This window comes from Vollenhovia emeryi, unplaced genomic scaffold (assembly GCF_000949405.1).
Source record: "Vollenhovia emeryi isolate VEMERY1.0 unplaced genomic scaffold, V.emery_V1.0 DF939135.1, whole genome shotgun sequence".
NCBI classification, from domain to species: Eukaryota; Metazoa; Arthropoda; class Insecta; order Hymenoptera; family Formicidae; genus Vollenhovia; species Vollenhovia emeryi.
In genome coordinates, this window is record NW_011967231.1 from 438,283 (window position 1) to 452,762 (window position 14,480).

General features: G+C 49.7%; 1 protein-coding gene across 1 annotated transcript in view; it reads right to left on the bottom strand.

Annotated features, from left to right (window-relative positions):
- Positions 1-14,480, bottom strand: part of LOC105567700 (protein jagged-1) — a 58,322-nt gene that overhangs the window by 22,320 nt on the left and 21,522 nt on the right. Inside the window, exon 2 of the mRNA XM_012022772.1 lies at positions 13,300-13,596. Coding sequence (XP_011878162.1) covers positions 13,300-13,596 — 297 coding nt within the window. The remainder of the gene's footprint in view (positions 1-13,299; positions 13,597-14,480) is intronic.

Here is a 14,480-nt window from a genome sequence, read left to right on the forward strand (position 1 = left end):
CCAGCATCACCTTAAGGTATATACGCACACATACATAACTTTCGCGTTGTCCTGCAAACGATTGACACGCGCGAATGAAATTATTCGTTCGAATTTTCGAGGGAAAAAAAAGTTTGCTCCGCACGGAGATCCTTTGGAAGGACTTGGGAGTAACAACCGCGGATTAAGGGGATGCTGGAGTGATTCTGCACTTTCGCACCTTTTGCACTTAAAACTGTCTGTTTCGTGGAAAGATTTGTGTAATACACAAATTAAATGGCACGTGTACAGATGATCGAAAGCAGCTTGCTATTCCGGCTAAGTTAAAGAACAATATGACATCACTGAAACTAAGTTTGTAAGTCTAATAAAAAATAATAGTGAGCAACACATACATACAGTACATGTAGTATGTGTGTTGCTCACTATTATTTTTTATTAGACTTACAAACTTAGTTTCAGTGATGCCATATTGTTCTTTCATTTGGCCGGAATAGCAAGCTGCTTTTGATCTGTACACGTAAGCCATTTAATTTGTATATTACACAAATGTTTCCGCAAACTGACAGTTTTTAGGTTAAAAAGGTGCAAAAGTGCAGAATCACTCCAGCATCCCCTTAAGAGCACGACTTTTCCGTTCCCGACTGTTCGGTTCCCATTATGCAAAATGAACTTTAAATCCTCGCCGTACCTGCTCGGAATTACCATGCGAGCGGTCCTAAAACAAAGGAACGAACACGCGCGAGATGCGCCCAGAGAGGAGAGCCAAGAGCCGCCGAGACGGGCACGAGCGTGGATCTAGGAATTCGCGTGGGCGTATCGCTGCTCCGCTCGCAGCTTCGTAATCACGCGGGCGTTACCTGACGAATTTCCCCTTTCACCGTTAAATACCGAGAGGGAAACTGAAAGCCAACCGATCAGTCAGGCGGATGCACCTCTGAGGATGCAACTTGCGGCCGGTGATCTAAACTCGGCAGCCGATGAGCGAATCTACCGCGGGGAAACGCACGCGAGTAAGAATTCACGGGTACGAGATTGAGACCGTGACTAGACCGTTGTAGTCTAGAATTTTATTTGAATAATTATATCCACACGCGCAAACAACCGCGTTTGACTCTCGCAGCCTACACCCTTTGTACTTTTTAATGTCGAGAATCCAGCGACTCGTTTCTTTTTTTTCCCCCGAGATTGAGACCGTTCAGCAAATATAACGGCACAATAAATCATCAATGACTGAGAAGTCAACGCGATCCAAGTATATTCAATTAAAACCGGCGATTATCAATTTTACCGTGCGCGACTATCTCCGACCTTAAGAAAATATAATAAATATAATGCGGAAGAAAGAGGAGCGTGGGATGTGCATACGTGCTGGCTCCGCGGCCGCATGCGTCATCTCGTATTCCGTGCTTGTCCAGTACGTAACATGAATTATCCTGTTTCTCAAATTGTGCGACGCCAAGTACGCGCATAAACCATTATTTGAATGCGTGTCGGAGCGCGTAAACACGCCGAAATACACGGGGGCATCGCGAGAGCCGGGGATTTGTCGCGACCATGCCGCGGGGAATGCGCTCGGTATAGCTTTTCCTCTTTTTCAGAAAATACGCGGGGAAAAAAATTGAAAGGCAGAGACGAACATCGCGGCCCACGGTGTCGACGGAACGGAACCCCTCGATATTGGAAATTGCCGGCACGATTCCGCTGTCTTTTCGAGGGACGTGGAAGGAATCGCCGCATCGACCAGCCCGCGTAGGCGTAGGAAATTAATCAAGCCGAACGGTATTCTCGGAGAAGTCGATGCACGTCTATTTCCATGTAACGGCCAATTAATTAATTTCCCGTGAGACCACGGTCGACTCCACGTTGGCAGTTGACGCCAAGTTTTTTAGAACGTTGCGGGGGAAAAAAACGGTATTTGCACAGAGAAAACGATCTCTTTGGATTTAATAAATTTTGTTGCATCCAAACACATTAGATACTTGAAATGGTCCAAACAAATCATTTGTTTATATTTTAAATACTACATACCTTCGCCTGAAATAAAAGATTTGAAGAAACAGATATGAATTTTCTCTTCGAGATTCCGGTCTCGATCAAATAAAATTTTGATCAAGACAAGAAAATCATTTTTTTTAATTAAAAAAAGCCTGGCAAGGTCAAAATTCCAAGAAATTTGCTTCACTCGAAACGAAGCTTTTTCTAGGCGCAGGGATTTTGTTCGCGCCTGTGCCTCTCGAGTCGGACCCTCGCCGGCGCGCCGCGGCGGTCGGGTCGGCCCGGAATTCGTGCAATCTGCATGTCCGGCGTATTAGAGCATCGCGCGGCGGCGCGGGCGATTCGAGGCGAGTCTAAAGAGATCGGAGGAAGCGAGCGGACACGTGAAGCCCGTAGGATCCCGCTGCGAGGCTATCTGGCCGTTTGCCTGCCTGCCTACCTCGTCCGTCAGTCTATCGGGCCTATGACTTACGTACGCGCGCATACACGCGCTCGTGTGTGCGCTCGTTGGTAAAGGCTCGCGGGCTGGCAGACAAGCGGGTAGATAGGTACTTACGTACGCCGAATAGAGTGCGCCGAGTCTCCTCTCTCTATGTCAGGCGACGTGTCTTAGGTTTCGCGGAAAAGATCGAACGAGCTGTACGTGAGGACGCATACGAAAGACAACGGCGTGCGATCGAACGAGGGTACGCCGGAGAGGGTACCCTCCGATTTCCCATGCGATCGCCTCCCTCCGTCGCGGCCGCCACGTTAGATTTCGCGACGCGACGCGCGGAGTGTTCTCACGCGTGTGTCGGCTGGCGATCGCGTCTCCCCCGTTCTGACGGGATTTACAGTCGGCCGCGGTAACGCGGTGCTACCGGAAGCGCGATCTCCGCCAGGTTGGACGGCAAAGCTTCGCGAGGCGTCCTCGGGAAAGCGAAGGAATATTTTCACCAATTCAGAATAGAAAGACGTATCTTTGCTGCCGCCGCCGCCCGCCGTTTCCTTAATATTATTCTATCAAGTATCGCGCAACGCAGATTGTCCTATCGAGAAAATGGTCGGGAGGATAATCACGTACGTGTTCGACTCCTAGCGGAGAATCAATCTCGCTAATTGACCGAGCCGGAACACGCGGTGGATAAGAGCGTCATCGCGCCGTAATTGAAAAACGTGGCGACGCCGAGGAACGCAACGGGCGCTCCTGCGGCCGGCGATTCTGGTTCGTTCGCCAGAGATTCCGTTCAGTGCACCGTCCGGTCGCGCGTCGTCTCTCTCTCTCTTTCTCCCCCTCGGTAGCACATTCCCTTTGGCGACGGAAATCTCCGTTCTGTAATCCCGGCGGCCGTCCTCGCTTCCCAATTAGCCGGATGGCTAATAAATCTCGCGGTGTACCCAGAACTGCAGAAAGACTCTTCGAGCGAGAGGGTAGGGTTGAGAATGAGAGGAAGAGCGAAGCGGCGCGGAAGGTAGGGCCGAGGGGTGAGGAAGAGACAGAGAGAGAGAGGAGAAGAGGAGCAGGGGAAGGAGGAGACGACAGGAGGGAGAGGAGATCCCGTCGTTGTCGTCGTCTTCGTGGACGAAGAGCTGCTCGTAGAGGAGAGGCGTCCACTACCCGCGAGGGCACAAGGCCAAGTGCACGGCGCGCCTTCTTCCCGCTTGGAGGAACCAAAGTGGAAACGCCGCGGATGGCGATATGCTGATGATCGTGCTGGGTAGTGCTGGTAGTGGTGCGTTACCTGCATAATATAACGCGAGTCTGGGATACGCGCGCTATGCGCCTCGCATTAAATACCTCGCCCCGACTGTCCCGAGCGCGTTCACGTTATTCCACGAGTGTGCCCTGCGTCGTCGAGCGTGGCACGACTCGGAGCAACGTAACATGATGCGTTTTCTATCGCGTTTCTTTTTTTCTCCTCATCAGAGGTAAAGCTCGAGATCAACGCGGCCGAAACGGGCCTCGCGAGATCGATTTCCATCGGGAAATAAATGATTTAGAAACGACGGGGACGCATCGGGCCATTAAGGCCTGGTCTACAATGAGTTGTTAGTCGTTAGTCAGAAGTCGGAACTATACAGGGTGTGTCCTAATACCCGTATGTCCCGTAGATGGCAGATAGACCGGGGCAAACTGAATAGAAAGGTCCTACACCATTTTGCAAAATTCGCAGTAGTTATTGAGAAATTAATTTTAATGTCTGAGCGAATGAGAGCGTAGAAGGCGGCAGGCCGGACTTGGCAGGCAACGGTGGGGCAAAAAAAGTTGTCAAAAAAGCTCGCCGCTCGCTGCGTGACAACTTTTTTTCGGCGCGCCGCCCCACCTCTCGCTATTAGATGATGCCCCACCGTTGCCTGCCGAGTCCGGCCTGCCGCCTTCTACGCTCTCATTCGCTCAGACATTAAAATTTATTTCTCGATAACTATTGCGAATTTTGCAAAATGGTATAGGACTTTTCTATCCAGTTTGCCCCGGTCTATCTACCATCTACGGGACATACGGGTATTAGGACACACCCTGTATATCGATCCTTTTCCTTTCTGGGTGGAAGAAAAAGGATCGACATATAGTTCTGACTTTCGACTAACGACTAACAACCCATTGTAGACCGGGCCTAAACCTTTTGCATCTGTATACCTGGGTTACGTCGCGTTGTGCGCGGTACCCTCCGCGAGTTCGTAGAAATGACGTATCGAGGGTACTCCGAGGGGAAACACTGCGAATCGGAGAGACACTGCCGCGCTGCCAGTGGTTCGTACGGACGGTCTCGACAGCCTTTCGAGGGAAAGGAGGAACAGGGAGAGAGCAAGGACAGAGAAAAAGAGAGAGGGACGAGTTTGGTATGCGCTTCGCGCAGCGGGTTCACACACGACCGGCCCAAAGGAGAGGACCCCGAGGCCCTCGCCGTTTCCTCCGCCAGGCTCGCCGGAGCCCCCCGTGGACGCGGAGACACTCCGTAGCGAAGAAGCATCGCCCGCGAGTGGCAAAAAAGCGCGGCGACATTTTTTCCTGCCGCCCACCCTTGTCGCCCTACCGCTCCCTCCCGTCTCTCGTGTAACACGCCGTTGCATGCCGCACCTGCCTGTGTTTGCGCACGTCCACCCACCGCGCCGTCACGTGCGTGCGGATGCGTGTACAATAACATAAACGCGGTCGAATGTAAGCCTCGCGAGGGAGAGGAGGGCAAAACGCCCATGATTGCGATCCTCCCGGGGCGATCGCGTAAAGGGAGCAATTTCGGAGCGGCGAGAGAACAAGGAGGGACCGGTTCGCGCGCGCGGAAGTTTCGACAAATCGGCCGCGCTTCCGCATTAAGAACGTGCAATTTATGCGTTCCCGGCGAACTCGCGCCGCGCGATGAATCCCGCTTCAATGGGCAACCCGTTGATCCGCCCGGGAGCCACTACTCTCGGAGAGGAAATCGTCCGCGTGATTAAAAAAAAACACACACACACCGCGACTGTCGGACGCTCCTCGTCTCCTTCGTTCTTCTCTAACGCAGAGCTTAACTACTTAACTATTTCTCGCGTGGCTCTGTAATTAATTCACAAAGGCTCCTATCTCGCATCTTGTTCTCATCATTTCCGCTTAACGTCAGGTCCCCCATCTTTCACGGCTTTTTCAACTCAACTTTTCAATTGTTAATCATACTTTGTGCCAATTTATACAATCAATTCCCAAGCTCAATCCCTAAATTAATTCCAATCTCTTATTCAGTTTTTAATTATTAGCATTGACATTTATTAAATTATTCAGCATTTGCCCGAGGGGTGAACCGCTGAGGGCATTGTGGTGTACAGGTTTGCGGCATTACTGGGCATTTTTATGAAAACAAAATGATAACATAATAAGATAAGGTAATGCCCACCGGGCATTAGTGGGCATTGGTGTACAAGATTTTGGTCAGCGGTTTCCCCCCTCGATTTGATTAATCGAGTTACCTTTTCTTCCTATCTTGCGATCTCTACCAATCGCCGATTATTATTTTCAGAAGGCAATCCACGAGAAAGTGCACGGAAAGGATTTCTCTTAAAATTTGGCCTGAAAGTCGTGTAATCGTGGGACAGCGCGGCATTTTGAAGAACTGTACACTGAAAAAAAATCTGATAGATTCAACCAGTCGTCTGTTAGAAAATGGACGAATCAGAAGTTCTTTAGGATTTACCAGATGTGTAGTGAAGTCTAGCAAACTTCAGGTTATGAAATATCTTTCATAGTAAATCCTCAAGGAATTCTGATTCGTCCATTTTTTAACAGACGGCTGGTTGAATCTATCGGATTTTTTTTCAGTGTACGAGCACATTCTACTAGTAAAATGTATACTAACAGTAACTTTAATTACCAGTAGAATGTATGGTGAAATTTGAAAAAAAAACTCATACAATTCTTTGAAACGGCAACCCAAGATTACACGATTTTCAGGATAAATTTTAAGAGAACATTCCCTCCGCATAGTCACATTTACCTATCGTGAAAAAATAAGTCTAATATAACGATGAGACAATGTGCAGGCAGAGGAAATATCTCGCTCAACAATCGATGACAAATCGTACAGGCCATTATATCGGCGGCGCGGCCGTTACGATAATGGAATTAAGATTAATACCGGCGTGTCCGTGGGAGCGCCGCGTATACGCGATTGTGTGTCGCGCCGCTGCGATCGCTGATTTTCGTTAGAGAGAAATCGTCAGCGCCGAGAGCCGATCGGTCGGGAGCCGGCAATCAGGAAATCTTTAATTCGCGCGAACGTAAATCTCGACGCGGCTGGCCATGATTGTAACCCCCGCGGGCGATCGGCGCAAAGAGAGCAATTTCGGATCGCCGGCCTCTCCCCCTCCGAAGACCGGTTTGCGCGGAAGTTTTGACAAATCGCTCGCGCTTCCGCATTCGAAATGGTGCAATTTACGTGCGATTAGAAAAAAAGGCTCGGCGACGGCGCAGGGATGCGCGACGCCGCAACGGCCGCGCGATGTAAATCCCGCGAGCGTTATTCATTATTCGCGTTAACGTCGCGTATTAACGGCGCTAATATATTTGAACAACCGTAGGTGCCGCTCGCGGGCTTAGCGCACTTTATTCATGACGCTATTAAGTGCACCAGCGGTGCGACCGGCGGTTGCAGCCGGCGATTCTGCGAGCAGCGTTAAAGCGAAATAAAAGAGACGCGGAAAGTTGGCTCCTTATAAAGAAGAGATCATTGTCATTATATTATTACGTTTAACAACTTATAGTACGACTGCTCTCGGCTCTCGCTATTACGAAAATTAATAATTTCAATATTTACTTGCGTCAACTTGAAGAGAATCGCGTGTTCAATACGAGAGACAACTTTTCAGAAATTACAGCTTAGATTTTAACTGAGAAAAGTTAATAACTTCAAGATTTATTTGCGTAAGGTGAAAAAAATTATGTGTTTCCGAGGCAATGAGGGGTGAGTTTGCGGATATACAGAAAAGTCCTCTATTATGAGATAGGCTTCTAATACGAGACAGCAGGCTTTCAACATCCAAAATCAGTCACAATCTTCCTTTGCGACGATTACACAATTTAACAATGAATTTCCCACTAAATAGATCTCACACCAAGGGCAATGCACGGTGGAACCAACAGACAATGCCTATTAGTTTAGCAGAAACCCCGCTGTCTCGTATTAGGAGCCTGCCTCACAATAGGTGACTTTCCTCTGTACTTTAGATCGCAACTCGGAATGGAGAGCGGGATGGAGAATCGATTGCAAATTGCGCTCGTAGTTTTGGAACACGCGGTACAGGTTGAAAGGGCAATGTCGGCGGGAATGGAAAACGCTTACAAGGGCCGCGGGGCTCGTTTTCGAGACGCGGATGTACACCTGTTGGGGCCCTGACTCACGTCGCTCGATCCCCGTGGCGTTCCGCGACGCGTCTTCGAGCGGGCTCCTTCATTTTCGTTCCCCGCACGGTTCCCCACCGCTCGCCGCTGCCGACCGCCGCCTCTTACGTGATGAATGCCGCTCGGCCGAGCATCGTTTATCATTATACGTCCATTATCGAAACTACGATTGTCGGAATTAATCACGTGCCCGGGGAAAGGAGATTAAACGCGCCACGGACACGGTTTCCAATTCAATCCGGAGGAGGCTCTTTCTCTTTTGTGTCTCGCGTAACTGTACGCCCCGGTGCCGGGGCTCAAGAGGCAATTTCCATAATTGAAATCTCTATTTCGGTCGGGACTTTCCGTAGTTTGGGAATTAAGTATACGATCGGCTGTCCAGCCACGTCAATTAGCCTGCGTTATAGCTGAAACCACGAGAAAACAATCGCACGACTATCTCAGCGATTTGGCCGCGCGTTATTTTCAAAGGGACACCAATTCTGCGGCGTCCACGTGGATCCAGCGGCGTCTCGTCGTGTTCCACCATTCATGGTGGCGCCCAGATTGGGGACATTGTACGCGCGGGTCCGTACACGGTCCCGGTGCATTCAGCGGCACACCGGCCCGGTCGTGCGTGCCGGTGCTTACCAAACGCGCGGACAGTACACAGGGTAACAAGCAATAAAAAAAATTTTTTTATTGCTTGTTACAAAATTGTTTTCTTTACACCAGTTGATTTGTATCATTATTCTGTTCAAAAAAGTATTAAGGTAAGATGATAAAAAAATGAATATTTTACAAGATACTTTGTAATTTACGTCAAAATATTGGAACTTTCAAACCTTAATAACTCAAAAAGTTCTTAATAAAAAAATACTTTATTATAGCGTTTTGGAAAGCTCTCAAGGTTAGCTACAAGAATATGTAATAAAAAGTGGGGGATGCCGTTTAAAAAAATTGGTGTGACCTTTATGTGACCTTCAAATAATTCTTCAAGGTCAAACTAATGGTACTTATGGCCCCCTCGAAACCATACAACTTTTGTCTGAAACTTTTTTTGATTTGATGTGCAGTTCTCGAGATTTTTCGTTGTCTCAAGATAAAAAACTCACCCTGTATACGCGCACCGTCGCATGTGAATCGTACGGTCGAGTTCATAGAGTCGCATTGGCAACGATCGAGCGACAAGGAGAAATTATCGAGAACGAATAAGGGGATAAGGGGAAGAGATGGGAGGATGATTTGTGTAAGGATGCGGAGAAGAGAGAGAAAAACTGTGAGAGAGGGAGAGGGAGGGAGAGAGAGAGAGAGAGAGAGATCGAGTCACGAGGAGATGCGTGGTCGGAGAAAGGAGACACGGAGCACACTTGGGCCGAAGATGCATGCAGCTCCGAGGCGGATTGTGCAAAAGCTCGGCCGTATACTCTCATCTCGCCGGTCTTCCCGCGCTATTATGCGGCTGCCGAAGATAGGAGAGAGATGCTTATCCCAGCCCAGTATTCTTTACACTGGATATTGAAATTGGAAGCAGGGAAAGTCGACGGCGACGACGACGACGATTACAATGTTTGACGTTGGTATATCGCGACCGCATCACGTTCGCGTAAACTAGGTCGCTATTAGAAAACCCTCGCGATTGCCGGCGATATCCGCGTATGTAACTTATCGAAAGTTACACCGCTATCTGGGACCGTCGGTAACGCGTCTAACGCTCTCGTATGTTTCCCCCCCTGTGCATTGGATTCAACGATCCAATTAGTTCATCGCAATGAGACTTCGTACGTACGTGAACCTGGAATTCGCACGTACGCGCGGCCGGTTATTCGCGCAAAGCGGTGAAATCGTTTTCCAATTACACATTTTCCGATTTCGTGCGAGAAACGAGCGATAAGCTTGGATTGCAAATCTTGGCGAGGCGCGATCGAGGCACCGGCGGCTCGTTCGGAGATGAGAATTATAGGATTTATATTGGCAAGAGGGGGGGACCTCTCTCGGGTACTCTCTCGAGCCGGCCTCGCTAAGCGCAGGTGGCATTCGGTAGCCTGCGCGCGAGAGCGCCCGCCGCTCACTCGTGTCTCGGCGCTGGTCGAGAGGACGAGATTATATATACCGTATTCAATCAGCGGAGACGATAATGACGACATTATCCGCGGAAGGACGATGAAAGTCAGGCGGTTTACCGTTTTCCACGGTGGGTACCACATGAAAACCGTTCTACGGCTATTGCGCTTCACGACGCGAACACGCCGGGGAGATACCGAGGCATCCGGGCTTTTATCTCTCGTTCCCTGCCAGCCCCTTACCTCGTATTTCGCTGCGCGCAAACATGCCCACATTCCCGCGCACCTGTGTGCCCTCCATATATATATATTTTTTTTCCCCACTCTATTGCGCGGCAACGGCATAATTGAATTAGACCGGCGAAGCGCTAAACGATCGAAGGCGGGCGGAGAAATATTGTACACACTTCACGGAGAGGGGAGCAATTTGAGGGTTTACGCCCTGCGCGGCGGCGGTTCTTCGGCAAGAGAGGAGAAACAGGAGAAAACGGGGCCTCGTAGTGCCCTTTGTCGCGCGATGGCTCCTCTCGGCGGAGGATAACCCCCGAGCGAGTTATGAAATATACAAACAGAAAGACCTGGCGCTCTTCAAACAACTCACGGCGACTCGCGGACGCGTGTGGGTAGGTACACGGGTGCGTTTTCTTTTTTCGGAACGCGGTACCCTTCAGGACCCGTCAAGGCACCCACCCGAACCCATCGTCGTCTGAAGGAGGCACTTTCGACGGTCCTGCGAGCGTACCCGGCTCGCGAGGGCACGCCTGCCTGCGCACTCCAGCGTCTCTCAAGAGGACTGTTTGGGCATCCTCGAAATCGCTCGTACATTATGCCGTAATTACGTTTAGACGACGACGGCGGTCTGGTCGTAGGTGGTGCGCTACTAATTGGGTACAGACAAGACGACTCTCCCGGCTCCCGAGAGGGACTTGGCTGGCGCACCGCGCGATAACCGTCCGCCAGAACTGTTTCGATAGATAAAGCGCCACTTTTAGCATCCAAGTCGCGTCATTCCTCTTCATTGCCTTTTAAATACGAGACAATTATGTACACCCAGAAAAAAAGGACTGGTCAGGCTAAACAAATGAGATACGTTGAAGTCATTTCTTGAATCTACTAAATTTCTATTCACTTCTACTGAAACATTTGCTAGATTTGGAGAGGTAGACGTCAATTCTCTTAGAAATTCCAGTCTCAATCAAATAAAATGTTGGTCGAGGTAAGGTGATTATTTCTTTGCAATTAAATAAAAGTCTAGTAAGGTTCAATTTCAAACGAGCTTTTTTTCTGGGTTGGAAATTGTGGTTTGATGTTTCAGGCATCTATTATTTCATGTTTAACTTAACATCAGTTGTACCTGAATGTTTAAAATGTTGTTAGCATTCACGAAATAAAATGTATCATATATTAATGTTTTGTCTATAATTACTTATTTCTCCTTGATTTCATATTGTTGATATTAAATGTTGCTTATATTAAGTAATAAGATGAAATATTAATGAGGTACGATTAGGTAACTCTCCCCTACCTCGTATTAAAAAAGGCGAAAAATGTAAGGAAGGAGAGTGACGATTGGCGCGAAACCTTACGGAAGATTTGCGATTTTACAATGTGTTACAAAATTCGTATGTAAAACCGCCGGCTGTTCACGGTCGAACTGACTCGCAACCGCAGGAAAAGCGGCAAGGCAAATTCAACGTGGGTGAACGATGGTAAAAATTTCGCCGCGAGAGAGTTGGCCGGGGTGCGCGCGGCGAGAAGGAGGAACGCAGCGGGAGGGACGGAGGAGCCGACGCGACGGCGAGGAGTTGCCAAGCGACTGGAACCAAACTGGAATTCTACGCAACGACTCGCGCGGATGGGAGACCAGCGGACCGGAAATCCCTCGCGCGGATTCGATGGCTCTCTTCTCGCGCCTCCTCGCCTCGCCGTGCGGACAAAGGAAATCGGGGCTAGAAATTCGCGACTCATCCGACCGGCGATATAACGCGAGCCGTAAGCGCGCCGATCTCTCGCTCGCTCGCTCGCTGGTCGTTAGCCCCGCGCGTTGCGAAAGAGTGGCGCCGCCGTTCTCGCCGCGGTTCGCGCCAGCTCGGCCGCGGCTTTCGGCGGTTTCGCGAATGGCAGCTCGAACGGAGAAAAGAAAACATTGGTATATCCATCATGTGAGAATACCAGGTGTAAAAGACCTGTGTCCACGTTGCCGGAACTCGGTCCAAGCTCTGGTTCCGAGAAAGGTGCGGCCAATCAACCTGCATCTTTTATGGAAAAGCTGCAAGTTGATTGACTAAATATTTCTCAAAACTAGGACTTGGTCCAAGCTCTAGTTTCGAGAAATGTGTAGCCAATCAACCTGCATCTTTTATGGAAAGGCTGCAAGTTGATTGACTACATATTTCTCGAGACTAGAATTTGGACACAGTTCCTGAATCGTAGACACAAGGCTTAAAGGCTTGTGTTCACGATACTAGAACTCGGTCCGTGTTCTAGTTCCGAGAAATGCGTAGCCAATCAACCTGCATCTTTTATGAAATATCTGCAAGTTGATTGGTAAAGCATTTCTCAAAACTAGAACTTGGACCAAGTTCTAGCATCGTGGACGCAGGTCTTAACATTCCCGTGGATGCGCACACGTGACCAATCAGAAATTCGTCCCAAACCTTCAAACTGCAAATCTTGCGGTTGAATGCGGCAATGAACCATTGAACAATTTGCCCCGAAAATTGGTTGTACGCGCAATGTTTCACCTTGTACCTTTACGGGTATATCCACGCGCACGCGTACACACACATACGCATTGTCGGCCCCCGGGGGGGCGGCGTCGCTAATGAGACGCCGCCGTTCTCCATCGGCGTCGTGTCACGGCGTCGATGATAAATGATGCCGGTGGCGGCCGATTCGTAAGCCCGAATGTGTCGTCCCCTCGTTACGACTTCATCCTCTCGCCCGTCGTCCGTCTTTCGGCGCGACGTCATTGTGCCGGTGACCAAACAGAATTACGGCCCCGTATGCGTACGCCGCACGGCGTCATTAATCGCGGGACATCGAATTAAGCCCCGTCTCCTCGTGGCGCGCGCGGTGTAACGGCGACCGGTTGGGATTTTCAGCCGACGTTCGCGTTCTCACGGATATTAGGTGAGCGCCGCCGCGCGCGTTTCGGCTTCTCCGAGTCGCCTTTTCTCGATCCTCTCCGCGCGCATTTAGCATTAAACGCGTTTGTCCGACTCGTCGCCTTCGGCAGCGCCGACATTAAATAAACAACATCAGCGAACGTCGAATAAATGAGATTGGTATTCATAGTAGATTAAGCGTAGAACACGTTCGCCGGACCTTTTCAACGGCGAAACTGTACTATTTATCGCACCACGCGAGGTGAAAATAATTGACGCTTAAGAAAACACAAGTTCAGGCGCGGGCTGTCGGCAAGTAACTCACCGTCCATCGGAAAGTGAAGTGAAGTTGCAGAGTGACGGGGTCGGTGAGGGTGAAAGTGTTCGGGCCGAGGGCGTGACTAGATACGTTGCCGAAGCTACAGGAGCCGATGGCGGTGACGTTCGACTGGTACTCCTTGAGGCAGAGCCAGAAGGCCGTCGAGCAGGGCGTCGTGCAGGGCGGGAAGTCTCCTTTTCCGCCCCCGCCTCCCCCGCCGCAACATCTACCGTCCACCAGGGTGCCCCTGTTGTTCGTCAGCGAGAGGATCTGCACCTCGAAGTATCCGCTCGCGGTTGTTGCCTGCAACAGCCAACGGAAACGTTAACATTAACCCGGCTCGTTAGACATTCTCGATGCCATTCTCGTCGCATTATTAATCTCGTTATGTTATTATCGTGACATTATGTCACGTTGAATGCCCAGCGTCTAATGGAGGAAAATGCTCCTGGGATTAAACAACTTTTGCCGTTTCAGATCAAACGACCCGTGCTCAGACAGTGTACATATAATACAAGAGTTGCGCAACGACTTGTTAAGCGTGGAATTACTTGTTTCTCACTAACTTGTTAGGAGTTTGTTTCGTAAATCGTGAAATTTAGAGAAAATCGCGAGCGAGATAGAGAGAGAGAGAGAGGGGAAGAAATGAGAAGCCCCTTCCAATGTTGCGAAAGGCTTTTTCATCAAATTCGGTTGCCGCTTTTGCGTCAAGCGCGGGAACCTGAAAAGGCCTCGACTTACTGTCCATTATTGCGTATCGTGGAAACGGAAATCTCATGTTAGCATCTCGGGACAAAGGGAGGGAGTGAGAGAGAGAGAGGCCTCGGGCGAATGCACCGAATGCAGTAGCAGCAGCAGCAGCTTCGGGCCAATCTCGGGAAAGAAATCGAGCAGTTTCGAAACTGCAATCACGGCCGGGCAATTTTCGAGCTCGCCGCGATACTGCGTGCCGTTACGCGCGATACGCATCATACATTCTACATCCTATAAGTATAACGAATCATCACTTTTGCCTCACCGTTGCGAATCGGGGTTCCTTGTACGCAATTTGCATAACGCCACGCAAGCGGTTTAATCCGCATAGCAAATATACAAATATACACGCGTCAAGACGGAAATAAAAACCAAATGTTCACCATTTGCCTCATCTTAATCTCCCCTTTTCAACTTTGTGATAACGCGTTGTA